This window comes from Sesamum indicum, linkage group LG6 (genome assembly GCF_026168435.1).
Source record: "Sesamum indicum cultivar Baizhima isolate 11 linkage group LG6, ASM2616843v1, whole genome shotgun sequence".
Taxonomy (NCBI): domain Eukaryota; kingdom Viridiplantae; phylum Streptophyta; class Magnoliopsida; order Lamiales; family Pedaliaceae; genus Sesamum; species Sesamum indicum.
In genome coordinates, this window is record NC_142662.1 from 3,427,256 (window position 1) to 3,444,541 (window position 17,286).

The window sequence follows — 17,286 nt, forward strand, 5'->3', positions numbered from 1 at the left end:
AAAGGGTCGTGGTCATTACCATGGCCTACCATGGGGCCATTCTTATGGTCGTGGTCGTGATCGTGGTAATGGTCGTAGAATTCATCATAATACATGGATTAATCCTAATATTCAGAAGAACAATGGAAGCAAGGCAAAGAATCAACAAGAGAAAACTACAAATGGAGATCTTTGCTATAGATGTGGGATGTTCGGACATTGGTCCCATTCCTGTTGTATGACACACATCTAGTCAAATTATATCAGGCTTCTGTGAAATCAAAAGGTAAAGAAATTGAGACTAATTTTGTTGAGGCTGGAATCTCAGACAATACCTATATTTTTTTAATAATTATCAATTTAATCTCTTAATTATGTATAAAAGTGTATGGACATCGCACATGTTACATGCACACAAAAATTAGTTGCATTAATCAGTTAGAGAACATATTGGCATAAAAATTATGCATACATAAATTAAAATCAGTAATTAGAACTGGATTTTCTACTCCAATGACCCATTTTGAAAGCGATGAGACCTCTTCTATTCAAAAAGAGTTTCAGTTATACCAAGTAACCTGTTCCACATTTTACGCCACCCATCTTTCGTACTTCCACCACTCCAGTTGTAAATTAGAAGTGGATTCTCTACTCCAATGACCCATTCTGGAAGCGATGAGACCTCTTCTATTCAAAAAGAGTTTCAGTTGTCTTTCTTGTACGACAGACAGTACGTAGTATATATACCAGGCAACCTGTTCCACATTTTACTCCAGCCATCTTTCATATTTCCACCAGTCCATTAATAAATTAGTTGTAAATTAGAACTGGATTCTCTACTCCAATGACCTATTCATGGGAGCGAGGAGACCTCTTGTATTCAAACTCTATCATAAGCAGCAGTTTTCTCGTTTTCCTGTTGCCTCTTTATCCTTTTTCACATAGATGATCTTGATTACTTATTCATATCTTCATCTAAATGACCTTGATCTATTAAACGCATACTGAGAAGTCTTTCAATTTTGAAGCATGACTATGCATCCCAAAATTGGTGATGATTTTCCAACAGGCATGAGGATTCTCGCTGTGGATGATAATCCCACCTGCCTCATGCTCTTGGAGTCTCTACTTCGCAAATGCCAATATCATGGTCTCACAATCTCCTAGTTTTCTTCTTTAGATTTGTGTATCATATTTAAGATCCTTTCTGTGTGTCTGAAACTGTTGGTTAAATTTTGTATTTGATACATACTTTATATGTATTTGCATCCTGGTTTTGGGAGATTGCATTTTGAATTTTAACTCTACTGGCTAGATGTCTTCACAACAATTTTTCGTTTGCTGCCTAGACTACGACTGGCTTGAATTCTTTCCCTTGCTTTCTGTTGAACTGTGAAGCAGTAGCATCACGAGTTAATATAGAAATTACTGTGCCCTCATAATGTTTATTTATCCACCCTTCTCTGGTTCTCTGTTCCTTATAATTTCTTACGTTCATGATAGTTTACTATGTAATCTTGTAGTCACCACAACAAACCAAGCAATTACAGCACTGAATCTCCTGCGAGAAAGCAAAGACAAGTTTGATTTGGTTATCAGTGATGTGGATATGCCCGACATGGACGGCATTACGCTCCTTGAGCATGTGAGGCTTGAAATGGACATTCCGGTCGTAAGTAAGTCAGCAGAAGTCAAGCCATTATTATTTATCACTTTGTATTTTAATTGGGACCATTTCTCAATCTTCTCATGTCTTTCTACATGCATCCGCATTTTGAAATAAGTAAAGACGTCGCTTCACCATGCTGACATTTTTCCAAGGAAACGTCGAGGGTCTCTGATGATATTGATTGGTGTTCCTCCATTTTCCATGAAAGAAGAACAAAAATGCTAAATTCATGCATAACAGTCGAACGATATGTTTTCCTACTCAGGACATGGGGGCTCACACATTAATCATGTATGGGAAGTTCTAGTGAACATCCCAAAAGCAATGAACCTCTTATTTTGAAAATTGTCCCCCAAAAACCAAATGGATAAAATTTTCTTTAGCTGGTGACACCATTTTCAATCAGCTGTAAGTAATCCCAATAAGCTGAAGGATAACAAACGAATACCAGTTGTAGCATCTAGTCTAGGCCTATGTACCTCTAAGGGTATGTATCTAGAATTACTTGCGAGGAGAAAAAACCCGGTAGGAAATTGGGACATGCTTTTCTCCTTTTTATCTATTTTTCAAGTAAGGATTTTAATTTTAACTGGATTTTTGTTTGCAGTGTTGTCATCGTATGATGATAAAGAACTTGTAATGAAGGGGATCATTCATGGAGCTTGTGATTATTTGTTAAAACCTGTCCGGATTCAGGAGCTAAAAATCATCTGGCAACATGTAGTAAGAAGAAAGAAGCTGGATTTCAAAGCATGGAGAACTTCTGACAATGCTCACCTTAAATCTGGTGAATTACAAGAAGAGTTTAAGGTGACAAAGAACGTTGATCAGAATGTAAAATCTAATAAGAGAAGGAAACATCAAGCCAATGACGAAGAGAAAGGCCAAGGATGTGAGGATTTACCAACCAAGAAAAAGCGCCGTGTTGTTTGGTTACCAGAAATTCATCACAAATTTGTTGCAGCAGTCAACAAACTGGGAATTGACAGTGAGTTTGTTTAACTAATCATGATAGGATCAAATAGTTGTCTTTAGAACTGCAGAAATGTATTTGTTATGCTTTATTCCCAATCTGTACACTATTGCAGATTTAGTAATTTTACATTGTTAATTCTTGAAGCTGATTAGTTATTACCTGCAATGTCCTGTGTCTTCTGAATCAGTCTCTTTTCAACCAGAGACCTCTTACCCTTACTATTTGTCTTTCGATATGCTTTTGTTGTAGAGGCTGTACCTAAAAAGATCCTGGAGTTAATGAACAATGAAAATCTTACACGAGAAAATGTGGCCAGCCACCTCCAGGTAAAATCTGGTGCCCAAGTTATATAGGCTAGCAGTCCAGTTATATATGCTTACTAGCTTATTTCCGTTTCAGAAATATAGGCTGTACCTGAAAAAATCCTTTGGCTGTGCTGATTCTGCTTATGGACAAAATTTTAATGAAGTAATTACCGAAAATATTAGTACCAGGCAATCTATGGATTCTGGTTACAGATCATATCCAGCCACCAGGGTGCCAAGTACACTGAACACTCCGCCCGGTCCAAGTTTGGGTGATCTTTCTTCTTCAGGAATCATTCAATGGGGGGAGGGAGACAGTTTGATGAACACCAATTATCATCAACCTAATACCCACACAAGCATGCAAACAGGGAACCAAGACCTCAAAATGCTTCATGGTATGCTAATGCCACTGAAATGGAAAAAGAAACACGGATATTACCTCTATAACTGTCACAGTTTGAACTTTACTTTGTTGTCTAATGTTGTTATGATTTCTCAGAATTAAATATCAGTGGAGCAAGAAACTGTGGTTTCCATAACAATACACTGATGCTAGAGGAACACTTTTTTAATGCTCCAAGGGAGGAAGAGGTTTTTGGAAATCAGTCCTCTACTGAAATTCCGTCCTCCTTAACTTCAGATTTTTCATCCATGTTGCCAAATTTTGGTAGATCTAGCGACAACTGGTCTGCTGCTGTTCATTCCCCGAGCGTTTTCCATGAACCTGCTCCTTCAATTTGTTTGAGCATTCATACATCAGCTCATGCGGTGATAAATCCACATGAAGTTTCTCCTATAAGCTCATTAGTCAATGCATCACCAAACGTTAAGATGTACTTGGATTGCCCAAAATATCCAGCTAGTCAGGATGCAGGGGATAACATGAATCATGACCCAGTACTAGACAGGAATATACTTCACCAGGAATTTTCTGATCAATTCAATTACACATTTTGCTTGGGAGACCCTTTACTGGTTCCTCGAGAAGTCGACATGTGTCAGAGGCATGAATGTCGTACAAATGATGAGGTTTCCAATTCAGTGAGAGAAAGTTATTTTGATGATTCCTTGGCAAACTGACAGCTTTGGATTTGAAACAAGCGAAGCCACCAATGAACTAGTATTACAACAATGCTAGCTCATTGGAAGATTTAACGAGTATCATGAAGCAGGTATCCTTTATACTTATTTCTTTTCCTTTTTAATTATAGGTTTCTTTTCACACTAGCCCGTGATGGTATAATCCTTAATAATCTTTGATTGGTTCAGAGTTTTCTAATGAATTGACCTTCCGTCAACCATCTTTATAGAAAGTTTCTGCATCAAATTACTAGTTAGTTGCCCGCACTTGTTGGGGGAAGACGTTTCCTTGAAGTTAGATAGATGCATTACTTTCACAAACTTGGTAATAGGTGTTGCATCGCCGGAGTGACCCAACTTGCTATTTTTAGTCACTTGTGGAGTATCTAACTTGCAAATATTAATCATAGCTGAACTAGCACCTTAAATCCATAGTTATTTAGGTTTCATTTTTCCGGAGCTCTCAAACAGTGAGTATATTTCATGTTTGATCTATTAACTATGGCCATATGCATTTTTTTGTTAATAAGCCTGACACGCTTTCAGGCTGATGACAATCTATAGGTTGATATTGAAGAAGAGGCATAAAGAAGGAGGAAGAGTCTTTTCCCGAACTTCTGCATGTTAATATACATTGCAGTTTTTAGTGAGCGACTTCAATAAGTTGCAATTCTGTTCCTTTCCATGCATGATTGTATTTTATTGTTTCTAATCTTGCAGCTTGTATGCAAAACTCATTTTCGAATGATGTTATCTCTTTTTTTATCAGTATCACATAGTAACTGGTGGTTTATTTCATCAGTTTCGTATATATGAATACCGGAAACTAACTCATGAGCCAACTCCTAAGCATATTGTCACACTGATCGGTGGTAATCTAGTAAGACCAGACAAATAAACAAAGCCAGCATGAAGCAGCAAGACATACATAACATAGAGTATATGTATACATATATAGTCGGATTACTAGATTATGTTGATGAATTGGTGAGAAAAAGCAGCCTGAACCCCCGGGAGCAGTCCAATTCTAACATCCATGGCTCTACAGTCGTCAGGATTCTGAATGAAATAAGCAACCTGCGGGATTGGAGGAAGCAGTGGGGAAGCATATGCTGCTGTTTCACCCAAGAAACCAACTCTGTGAAAGGAGACCCTCGTCCAGTCAGAAATAAGTGTTAGCTCTGGGAGAGGAGGAAGAGTGGCCGCCTGTGGTGGTCCTTGAAGAGCTTTAATGTACGCATCGACATACTGGTGGTTTATGGAATTCTTGGCTTCTTTAATTTGATTCATTATGCATCTCATAACTCCGTTCCTCCAATTCTCCAGCTGTTGAAACAAGAGACGCAAGCACCAAGGCATTCCCACTATAACCCTTTGGAAGTGGTGGCACCATCCTCTTTCTTGTGTCCACCGCAAACTGTAAGCACACCTTTCTCTCTCTTTCGACTCCAAGCAAGAGTATTAGTTTCCTGATTCGGATGATGAGGAGATGATGAATTGCTGTTGGATTAACTGAGTTTGTAGCCTGACACGAATCCTTATCCACCAATAAAGTCCCTCTTTCATGCACTGGTTTATACAGTTGAGAAGTATTTAGGTGCTTGACATTGAGAAGCCCATGCACGGAGGAAATCAAATGCTGATATGCCATCAAATACAGAATGACTGATACCAACGCCAATTGAGCATCCTCCACAATCAAATCTTGTTACCTATATATATTAATCTCAAACATACATAAAAGAAACAGATGTATGCATATATGTCTTGGTATCTGTCATGTTCTGCCCTTATTTTGAACTCTTTTTTTTTATTTTTTTAAGTTACAATTAAAGAAAAAAAATGTAACAAATTAACACAAAAGCTCGTGCATGCATGCTGTATAATAATTAAATTGTAATGGTGTCTGGTTGAAAAGGGGTATCAGAGAACTGAGTGTGGAAAGAAAGATTAAGGGAAAAATATTATTTTAGTCTTTTAAGTATGCCTAATTTTAGTCCGATAATTATGTCAATTTTTGTTTCTTTTCAGTATGCCTAATTTTAGTCCGATAATTATGCCAATTTTTGTTTAGGTCCAGTAACTTACGAAATTGCTTACTTTTAGTTCTCTAGCAGATTTTCGGACAATTCGCTACTTTCAAGATCTTTGAAGATTCCTAGACATATGTTTATTTTATGGCTTGCTATCTTGGGCAAACTTGCAACGGCGAATAAACCTTGGTTATCTCATCTTGGGAACTGCGTGCTTTGTAATGACAATATGGTGGAGTCACATGACCACCTCTTCTTCCAATGCAGATTTAGTAGACGGTGTCTTAACTCTGTCAGGCGCATTATCCGATTATAGTGGCCCAATAGGGATTGGGCAAGAGATATTTAGTGGGTGGCAAGGAAGTGGCGAGGGAAGCACATTATCAATATTGTATACCATGCCTTATTTGGTGCGTGTGTGTACCACATATGGAGGGAGCGGAATTTGAGACAATTTCAGCATGAGGAGAAACCTCCTAGTATTATAGCTAACTTAATTGTTAATGATGTTAGACAACGTATCCTTAGTGTTGAGTTAGCTAGTTCGATTAGTACATATGCATTATACCGCCTCTGGCGTATCCCTTGGCTTGAAGAGGGTACTGCCTGAATGAGCATTGTTGTACTATATCTTTTACTTATTAATGAAAATTATACTTACCCAAAAAAAAAATTGGTATAGAGACAAAATAAAATAAAAGGACTCAAGTCGCACGTATTCGTTGCTAGCCTAAAAAAAAAAAGATAGAAATGAGGAAATGAAAAGAACGAAAGGAAGAAGAAAATGATGAGAAAAAAAAAAGGACAGGGGTACAATTCACAAAAAAAAAGAAAAAAAAAAGTCGAGCAATTGAATTGTTTCAATCACTAGAGTCAAGTTGAAGAAAAAAAAGAAGTGAGCAAAGCAAGCAACTAGGTTGACATCTTCGTTTTGAGATCATAAGCCAAAAAAATTACCTCTTGTTGCCATATCCTGTCCTAAAGCCCCGTTACAACCACGGTAAGACCCTTTGATTTATGCATTGATTTGCATTCTGTAGTGGTGGAGATTTGATTTGCAAGCAAGCATGTGGCAATGACACTCTAGTGTTTTGATTGAGGGAGATCCAATTTTTTAAACACTTTTCGAGTGACTTGAGTGACACACCCTTGTGAGAGTGGTGAGACTTGTTTCATTTGAGTTTGATATAGTCAATGGAGTACTTGTGTGTTAAATGTGTGCTATATGTTCTCAATATTACTACCTCCTCTTGAACTGGGAAAGCATATTGGCTAAGGGACATACTTGACTAAGGTGAAGAAGAATTAGGGATTGGTCACTTGGGTAATTCTTTTATTTTGGATCAAGTTATGCTTGAGGACAAGCATGATTTTGATGTGGGGGAATTGGATAAAACATAATTTAACCCTCCTATGCATATCTATTTTGAGTATTTTGGAAGGATTTTATTGTATATATCTTTGAATTATCCATCTTATGAATGTAGGAGCTGTTATGACAAACTTTGATGAAAATAGAGGCAAAATGTGCAATTAGACTCGTGATCAAGAGAAGGGAGGACAAAAATAAACTTGAACACTAAATAAGGTGTGATCACGCCATATAGATTGCACGAGTCTGTTTGCACAAAAATGGGCAATTTGAAAAGATTTGTTACTGCGATTTGTTTTCTTTTCTAGACGGTAAGTTGGAAGGCAAGAGAGGACGTTTTTTGTGCTATAAAAGGGGTGTGAAGGCTGAAGATGAAATATCCAATTTCATATTTTATCATTCTCTTAGTTTAGGTCATCTCTCCCCTTTTCTTCTTCTTAGTTTTATTTTTTAGGAAGAATTTCAACACACATGTTGTGTAGCTAATTTTTTTTTTTTTTTTTTGAGATCTTGGTTTTAATCTATTTTCATCGAGTACTTTTTGTCTTGATTTACATCATATGGAATGATTGATATTGATAGATCTGACGTTTCGATTCAATATTAATTATTCTATTGTTGTCTATGAGTTTAGTGATCCGTAATTATTATGAATAAGTGGTACAAGTAGCAAACAAATTAATTGTGTACTTCGCATGATTTATTTGTAGGGGCAATGAACCTAGATTAGATGATTGCAGCTATCTCAATTGTTTAATCTAGGTTCAATTATTTTCACCAATGCAAATGCTATTATTGAATTGATATGGAACACTATCATGCCCCAGCCATAAGATAATAAATTTTAATTTAGATTCTTGGGTCAAGTCAATTACAATAAGAAAACAAGAATTTATTATGCTATCCTAATATATTTCATTATTGAATGACTGATTGTGAAATTAATCTTATGCGATTAATGATTAACATAACGATCGGGTGGGACATTCTCTTGGGTCAGAATACTTCTCTACTGATTTCTTTCTAGAAATTTATTTTAATTTTCTATTTATTTTTTATTAATGTGTCGTTAATTCTCAATCCAAACCCTCCCCATTTGGTTACCGCGACTTGACAGAGAAATTAATCCATAGTTCTCTTGGGATTCAACTTGGTTCCACTATTGTTATAGTTGTAGGATCAATAATTAATTTTGACGGCTTTGACAACCGGTCATATATCTAGACACATTTTCACTTTTTCATACAAGCAACATATGTATATACCATAACTCTCCCTACTCTAGTCTGCAAATTAGACGCACTCTCTACCATATATTCTCTTGCTCTCTTTGATCTAGTATCAAGTGTAGAGTGTAAATAATCTTGATAAAGAGAATAGCCTTACTCATAATGTAATCCTCTTTGATCATATTCTTCCAAATGGGTTTTGATTTCCTTTAGCAAGAAGATCAAAATCATTTCCTTCATATGTTGTGGATCATCTCTGGAGGGTTTGCAGTTTGAAATCTAAAATGAAAAAATAGGAGATAGCTTTGCCGGTTGAAACAAAACAAAAAGAGATACCATTTACATTACTCATTTCTTTTTGTTCGTCTATATTAACTATAGTCTTATATGTCTGGATGTTTATTTTATTATTATTCTTATATTACATTGAACACCTAAAAACCACCAAGCTTACACCCTTTGGTTAAATCAAAATTATAAATCACGCTCCTTTTTTTGCCCTTTTCGCACGCGTTCCCAAACCGACCTCCCTTTATCTTTTACATTACACTTTAATTTATACTAAGAATAGTGCATCATAATTTTCCCTAAGTCCTTGCACGTTTTGCCTTCTTAGTATACTTGTCTCCCATTATCCACGTACACAATCAACTGGTGATGTGTACGAAACAAAGAAAAAATAAATAAAACAAAGAAAAAAAATTAAGAGATCCTCAAGAGTTTGCTGTCCTTAATAAACCCAAGGATGTATGCTGAAGCCAGAGAATTTTTGGGACTTGGTATATGTAAGATTAACTCCTCTATTTAGAAGGTTCCTTTACCAGTCTAGATATGCTAATAATGCAGAGACTAAATAAACTCAAAGTTCTTTACACTGTTTGGATAGTTTTAGACACAATTTAAGATTGAGTGAGGCTGTTTAGTTATGTTCAGTTCATTCGTCTTGGGCCACATCTCCAGAAAGGCCCTGACCTGATTTTTCTTTTCCTTAATTGGCTCTGCCTCTGCCTCACTTAAATTATTAGCCAGCCTAGTATCTATCTCATGATCTACTTACACACGCATGCATGCACATCATATATAGTAGCACTAGAGCGTGGACACACTCGATGTGTGCGCTTAAATTTCTCTATATGAAATTCAAAAACTAGGAAGATCCAGATAAAAGTTACACAAGTCGTCAGAAAGTCATTATAACATTAGGAAAAACTATTGAAACGAACAATTCCGGGGGGCATATAAAGCATAAAGTAAGAATGATAATGCCGTAGAAGACTAAAGACAAAACAAATCAAGCTATCAGTATAAGGTTTACTTGAGTACAGGTATTGCCTACGAAGGTAGCTAAAAGAAATAATAAAAAGCTGCTTCCTGAAATTGTAGCTGCTTCTCCTGCACATGTCAAAATTGGAACAAGGATGGTTGGTTTTTCGTAATCTATCACTCTGAAGTTGGCATGGCAGCCTGCGACGAATTAACAGATGGATAAATTATTCAGATTCTGATCCAAATCTGAAAAGCTTTACACGGGTGCCAAATGATTTACTATGTTTTTGGTATCTGTTGCCCTTTACAGGGAAAAGAGGGAAGAAGAAAATGATTTTCCTTTAAACATTGCAAGTGCCCAACCCCAATTCCCCTCCCCAAACAAGCAAATAGGATGACAGCAGAATTGGCATCTCCAAGTCATGGTCATGCAAGAAATTCAGCTCCAAATCCAGAATGTTTGGTTTCATTTTCTGGGGAATATTTATATTCCATCATGAAGAAATAAAACACTTTAAAAGCCTTTGGGGTTTTATTCCCCATAAATGCAGTGTGCTTCACTAAAATACTTTGAAAAAGGCTAATCATGACTATATTATGCTATATTTATAAATACTGGGACCATCACATCGAAAAGTAATATATATATATATATATATATACATAGATTTACGCCTTCCAAGCATTACATTAATATAGGAACAATACATAATAACATAAAGTTTCATTTGATACCACAAAGCGAACAAAATTTTGCATGACATCTACAATAGAAAATATCCTTCCGGAAATGCAACTTTGTGCATTTTTCTCCAAGAATACATCACAATAAACATTTCGAAATAAAACCAAACACATTTATTCACATTCATGGGCACAACCCCCCCCCCCCCCAATTTCCCAAAACATTTCCCCTAAAACCACCTAAAATGAAACCAATGTTCCCTTCGTTTGCATCTTCGGACATTCCCTGAAATTTCAAGCCCGAGTTTGTTTTCAGGGGGCATCTATTGCCCTCTAAAAAGAGAAGAGAAGAAAATCATGTTCCTCTTTCCTACTGCGAGTGCATCAAAATGTAGGGTAATCTCTAAGGAACTAAGAAAAGACTTGCCTAACGTTATTGTCTTTATTCAAATCTCATCTCTACAGCAGTCATATTATTCTCCATGTCATCTATCAAATTGCATCACAAATTTTCAATGAAAATGATCTTGTAAGCATGATGACTAATCTTGGTGAACAAAATAACTCTTATTAATATGAACCATATAGATGGCTACAGGCAACATAATTAGTCAAGTTCCAACTACACTATATTAGGAAAGCTCACAGCTGAAAGAGCAAGACAATGAGGAGATACAGGTGCTTATTAAATAACATAGATACTTCATGGGAGTATGATTATTCAAGTCTCAACAACTGTTCTGGTATTTAGATCATGGACAAATAAGTCTCTGTTCTTCCTGCTGTCTGAGCATTATTAAGTGGTACTAAATTATCAGCGTAAAAGAAACAATCCTCCTTCACTCTCCTATAATTTAAAATGGATAAATTTTGATATCCTTGATCAGCTAGGCATTTACCATGGTATCCTTCCTACAGCAAAAAGTGACAATTCATCACAACCAAAACAATTTCAACAGAACAAGATTTCTTGAATTTTTTCAAATGCAAAACGCATGATAATTAACGTTTTACTACATTTCACATTATTGGCTTAAAGCAAAATGACCAGGAAAGTGGGACACAGTGAAAAAGTGAGACACGGGCTAGCAGTCCAGGCAATTAAGATTAAGACACAAAAACAACAACTAAGATATAAACAGCCAGATACTCATACTCATGCAATTAAGTAAATATTATATATCATGTAAACATCTGAAAATGGACAGTTTTTGTGAAAAATTTACCTCCTTCACCTAACAAATGAAAAGACTAACATACCTTCCGAAAAACCAACTTCAGACATTCGTTTCTGAAGTTCTTTATTCACCTAAGAAATTTGGCCAGAAGCCTTGGAACTTCGAAAATCCTTCTTCAACTCTGTCATTCTCTTCATACATGCTGACTTTGTTTTTCCAGGAACGGAAGCTGCAATCTTCTCCCATCGCATTGCAACGTCCTTCGGGAATGCCTTTAATGCGTTGAGCAATGCTAAATCCTCCGCAGGACTCCAAGTACTCTCCTTCCTCCCTTCTTCCACATTTTGATTTTCTATTCCAATTTCAGCATTTGCTTCATTCCCTCCCTTATCAACAAGGCGTCTATCAACAGGCTTACGATCCTTTAAAAATTTACTGTAAGAGTCTTGATCACTCACTTTCCTCTCTCCCATTTCTTTAGCCTTCCGTATCACGGCTTCCACCTTATGCTTCCCCTTGAACCCCTCAGCTATTGCCTCCCAACGGCCCGGCTTCCCCACCGGATGCTTCCCCATTAACTTCCTCAATAAGTCCTCATCCACCTCACTCCACTCACTTTGCTCCACGGATTTGTTTTCAGTAAACGACTCATTAAATCTATTAGATTCATTATCCGCTAAATCAACAAGCGGCCCATCTGTAGTCGTCGATCTCTCTAAAACCCCATCGGATCTAATGGCGTCTTCAGATGGTTTCTTGCGAATTTTCGTCGATTTTCTGTTGAATTTTTCAGTACCTTCAATCGAAATATTCGGGCTTTCCTTGAGAGGCGGGCCGAGGCCAACACGGATATCCCCGGCGGTGAGAGAAGGAGGAGCAAAGGGGCCGAGAAGAAGGGAAAAGGAAAGCCATAAAAGGAGGGATTTAAGGGGTTCGAAATTAAAGTAAAACAAGGCAAGAGAGAAAATGAGAAGGGAAAAAGAGAGAGAAATGAAAAGGGTGGGCTTGTGGAGAGAAGAGAAGAAGGACGAGGAAGAGTGCTCGGGATCTGAGGGTTGCGGCGAATGCTTGGATTGGAACAGGAATCTTGGCCTGCTCTCAAATTCATCTAAGAATTCCATGCTTTAAAGCTTGGACCCTTTTGCACAATCTCTTCCTCCTTTTCTTTCCCTCCCTCGGTATATACACACACACACACACACAGCATCTGTGGAAATTTTATCTACTATCATCATATTTTACACACACTGGTAAATGGGGGTGCAGGAGTTACTTCGACATAGATATTGTACCAGTTTATTAAAAAAATGCATTCGTGATTTTTAAAATTTTAAAATTTTAATCTATCTATATATATACGTATGTATTTCTTATTATTATTTGAGCATAACAAAGCCAAACCAACAGAGCATGAAAGGTGAGATAGCTGCTCTGAATTCGAATCCCACCCCTCTCGCCCGGATCCATATACCGTGTTTAATCCAGCTATGAACCGAGCTTCAGACGTTAGTACCAGGCCGCACATTTTGCAAGTAAACAGACTGATGACCCCAATTAGTTTGGATGTACTGCGTATTCCCATAAAATAAACACGGCCTACAAATTTTAAATTTGTACATCTACAATATTTGTTGTGTACGGTGTTTTTTGACGTCTTCGATTCATCTTAAATACAATATCATTCTTTCTTTTACTTTTCTTTATGAGGTGACGGGAGGAGGGTTTAGGTGATATAAATATAAATATATATATATATAATCTCAATTGAAGATTTGTGTTTCATTTTATTTTACTTTACTTTCATAAATACTTCATGTATACCCTAATAAGTTAAGTTTTTATTAAAAATATTACTAGCATTTAATATTCAAGTTGAACGCGTTCATTCTAAATTTATATATACATAGTCTAAGTAATTAGGATTACTAAATATTCCATCTCAAATAAATTTTGTACTTATAATGATTTTTTTATATATATCAGTAATACAAAAACATAAAATTTGATCAAAAGATAAAAATAAATTGAAACACAGTTGTGAAACTTAATTGTATGATATAAGTGCCACTACACAACATGAAATAAAATTTCAGAATGTGACCAAGTAATGAAGCAGTTTGGTAGTTAGATTGAAGATTTTATGTACAACCCACACTGATACAAGGAAAAAGGGTCACATAGTTGTCGTTATTAAGATGAGTTTGTGATGTGAATAAGTTACAGTTATCCGCCTCCCCTCTCCAATTATCTCTCACCAACACCTGTAATCACATTCTATTATGACTAAATCAACTACAAAAGTGAACCTGTACACGAATAGTATGCACAAAAGACGTAGTCCTTCTGCAGAAACATATGTACACTGAGACATTCTGTTTACTGCTAGAATCCGCTTATCAAGAAACAGATTCATAGGCCCAAAAGGTATCCGGATCAGGACTGAAGAGAGAGAAATCTTTGACTTCTATATTTGCTATGTTCCAATTGACAAACCGAGCTTGAACTATCTTGAACAACAGCAGAATCGTTGGCAAAAGCCACCATTTGTCATCTTCCCTGCATCAGAGCAAAATTCAAAAGCAATCCATCATGAAAATCACACTTCATAAAGGAAGATTAAATTTGCAGTCTACTGAATCATTCTACATCCACTTGGTTCAAATGAGTACCTTACGAGGATTTTCTACAGAAGAAACAAACAATAAAATAGAGAAGTTGGGGAGTTAAACAAGTTCTAATGTCCTTAGATATGTTCACCTTCAAATATATTAAGTGCTACAAGGAATAAGGTTCAGCATCTTGCTGATATGCTTATTAAAATGATTACAACTTACTTCTGCCCTTAGTTTTTTCATAGGAACCAGCAGCAAATGACTTTCCCCATTGTCAACTCATTGCATAACTTTCATCTTTAGTGAGGGTGCAAAGAAACAAAATATCAAAACATTTTATTAAATGAAAGCCTCAGTTTCTTTAATTGTGCATCCAGTACAACTTGAGAAGCCACTAAAACCTGACATTCTCCGCCAGTAGATTGCTCTTAACGCAAACACCTTGAAATGTATTAGATGAGGATGACGATGGAACTCACCTTGAATGCCAAACATTTGCTTCTGGGTAATTCACTGAGGTAATCACATAATGAATCATGCCACATATAAATGCCACAACCTGCAAAGTTCACAAAAAACACTACCATTAGACAAGCTAATGCACCACCCAAGTCTAAATTTTAAAAACCTCATGTTTGTATTGAATTTCTTTTGCTTGAACATGAATTGAATGATAAAATAATTCACATGCAGAAACGATGCTCTACATTCCAACCCAGGTACTTTTTCACATGTTATTAGTCAAATTTGTGAGGGCCATACAACTTCTTTTTCTTGTCTCATGAGGAATACGCATTATAGATGCATAAAAATCAAAGCAGATTGATAGAAAGAGACCAAAATGGCATGATTCATGCTTTTGCTGAGTCACTAAAAGAAGGCAAGGTGGAATCTACAAGGAATTAACATATGCACCTGCTGAATAAATGAGCATCTTAAAGTTATATTTTGGGAATCTAGTGACTCATTGCATCAAGTAGTATACTTCTATAACCAAGACACGTTGGAAATACAGTCCCGAAAACTTCCAGAACCAAGAGACATGTCGGAAGCACTCTGCCCAAAATTTCAGAAGTAACTGTGATAACTTTGCTTTAGAGATAAGACTGGGGCATACTGTATTGTCATCACAAATCCCTCATAATCCATAGGAACAATTTATATTGGCTCAAATGACTGTCACTCTTATAGTTTCCAAACCCAGAGAGGAAAAAGGAGCACCACATTAGATAATTCATGGTCGGCTGCAAAACCTAAACCTCCCTTCAGGTTTGGGGTAGTATCCTAAACGACCTAAATGTTTCAAGTTAGAATTACCCCCCATGACAAACAAGTGGCGAAAAAGCCCTAGGGCAAACTAGGAAATAGCCTTGCAAGCAAGTTTAACTGGAAAAACAAAGGCTGAAAACTCAAACAGTAAGAAGAAGACCAAAGCTCTCTATCACTTGTTATTGAGACAAACTTTGGCCCATTGATCTCATCATCCATGAACCACAATTTTTCATTGGAGAAACTAAAAGAAAACATTATCCTTCTCATCATGACCACCAATGTACCACGACGAGACGGAGATCCCTCTTTACACAAACACTCTATGTCTATATGCAAAGACATGCATTTCTTCAAAGTGGCTGGCCCAGCATTGGGACTCGGTTGGATTTCATATCCAACCTAAGAGGGTGGGATAAGTAATCCCAGCATCCAGCCTGTTTTTATTAGTTTTTCAAAGTCAATATATTTTTTAAAATAAAAAAGCCAATTACTTAAGTGTCTTTGATCTTCCATTAGCTTCTGCTAAGGGTTTCTTTTTAACGGGGATGATGGGAGGAGATTGGAGGTGATATCAGCGCGATTTAGGCAAAGGTGGTGGTTTTAATGATGAATGAGAACGGTTTGATTGTCTCCGTAATAAAATATGCAACATATGAAAAAATATGGACGGGGTAAGTTAGGTATTTTAGCATTTCATTCTTAGTTTAATCTGACATAGAAACTATAAAATTATTCTAACACTTTTATATCCATTTTTCAATCCCAACTAGTAAACACAAAATAATTAATCCTATCACATCCTATCACACATTTATCAACCACTCAGTTATCCGATACTATCAAGTATCCCATACTACCAAGCAAACGAGCCTTGAAGGAAAAGTAGGGTGTCTCCACCTTTCATTGGTGATGTTAGCACTTCTATTAACGGCAAGAGACATAAAGAGGACTATGTAAAATGGAGACTAATGTCGAGGCTGTGGTTGCAAGCTTGAAACATGAGGGCTAGTTTGGTAATTATGCTAAACATCAGGGGAGAATTTGGCAAGTAGGTTCTCTTGATCATCTTCGACCACAGCGAAGTACTAGTTTCAAGTTCTAGCTCTATTTCATTTCTTGGGATTTTTTCAAGAACCGAATAGATCCCTCCCATCTTTTATTAACCTTCGGCCACGTCCTTCAAAGTTTTAGAAACCATCATTAGAATTTACTTACAAGAAGGTTATGTTGATCAACAAAAGATGAAAATGTGAGTAAATTACAAAGGTGTTTCGCTAAACATATAAGCTTCTCATGGTATTTTTATCAGGACTTTGAGAGGTTATAAGATTACAAGTTGGACAAAATGTCATAAGAGGAGAAATAAAATAGTGTGATTTCCCACATATACGCACCTTTACCAAGTACAAGCAATTACAAAGGTGTTAGGCTAGACATAAACTCCTATACCAAGTAAAACTTTCCCTTAATTTTATGATCTTCACAAATACCATTCGTTGTTTACCACATTAACTATAAAATTGACATTTCTAACACTTCATTGGACTATATTATGAAGGTTGCTTTCATGCAATCATGAAAACCCTGGGCGTGACTCACTAAATCTGTAGATCAAGGGTCAATTAGTA

General features: G+C 36.5%; 3 protein-coding genes across 10 annotated transcripts in view; 1 reads left to right on the forward strand and 2 right to left on the reverse strand.

Moving 5' to 3' along the window:
* Positions 1-1,369: 1,369 nt before the first annotated feature.
* On the forward strand, positions 1,370-5,794 carry LOC105165341 (two-component response regulator ARR12-like). Its single transcript, XM_088882091.1, has 6 exons — positions 1,370-1,655; positions 2,256-2,636; positions 2,874-2,950; positions 3,024-4,104; positions 5,061-5,245; positions 5,339-5,794. Exons 1-4 carry the CDS (start codon positions 1,421-1,423, stop codon positions 3,435-3,437), a joined length of 1,107 nt encoding a protein of 368 aa, XP_088738217.1. The 5' UTR covers positions 1,370-1,420; the 3' UTR covers positions 3,438-4,104; positions 5,061-5,245; positions 5,339-5,794.
* Positions 5,795-9,826: 4,032 nt separating this feature from the next.
* On the reverse strand, positions 9,827-13,028 carry LOC105165164 (transcription factor MAMYB). Of its 2 annotated transcripts, none has more exons than XM_011084073.3 (2): positions 11,857-13,027; positions 9,827-10,110 (listed from the first exon to the last, which is right to left on the reverse strand). In XM_011084073.3, the coding sequence occupies exon 1, from the start codon at positions 12,893-12,895 to the stop codon at positions 11,906-11,908; it is 990 nt and encodes a 329-aa protein (XP_011082375.1). In that variant the 5' UTR covers positions 12,896-13,027; the 3' UTR covers positions 9,827-10,110; positions 11,857-11,905. The 2 variants fall into 2 exon arrangements, with proteins under 2 accessions (XP_011082375.1, XP_011082376.1); XM_011084074.3 differs by lacking the exon at positions 9,827-10,110 and adding an exon at positions 11,149-11,508 and having other exon boundaries at positions 11,857-13,028.
* An 843-nt stretch (positions 13,029-13,871) lies between these two features.
* Positions 13,872-17,286, reverse strand: part of LOC105165163 (MraZ) — a 34,794-nt gene continuing 31,379 nt past the window's right edge. For all 7 annotated transcript variants that reach the window (XM_088882300.1, XM_011084071.3, XM_011084069.3 and 4 more), the window contains 2 exons: positions 14,866-14,945; positions 13,872-14,330 (listed from right to left, as the gene is read on the reverse strand). In XM_088882300.1, the coding sequence (XP_088738426.1) occupies positions 14,171-14,330; positions 14,866-14,945 (240 nt within the window). In that variant the 3' untranslated portion in view covers positions 13,872-14,170. The remainder of the gene's footprint in view (positions 14,331-14,865; positions 14,946-17,286) is intronic.

Bases quoted from the DNA above. Each gene is read 5' to 3' on its own strand.
- LOC105165341 (XM_088882091.1), top strand. From the start codon at position 1,421: ATGTTTATTTATCCACCCTTCTCTGGTTCTCTGTTCCTTATAATTTCT. The intron at 1,656-2,255 runs GTAAGTCAGCAG...TTTTGTTTGCAG, and splicing joins AATGGACATTCCGGTCGTAA to TGTTGTCATCGTATGATGAT. The intron at 2,951-3,023 runs GTAAAATCTGGT...TTTCCGTTTCAG, and splicing joins ATGTGGCCAGCCACCTCCAG to AAATATAGGCTGTACCTGAA.
- LOC105165164 (XM_011084073.3), bottom strand. From the start codon at position 12,895: ATGGAATTCTTAGATGAATTTGAGAGCAGGCCAAGATTCCTGTTCCAA.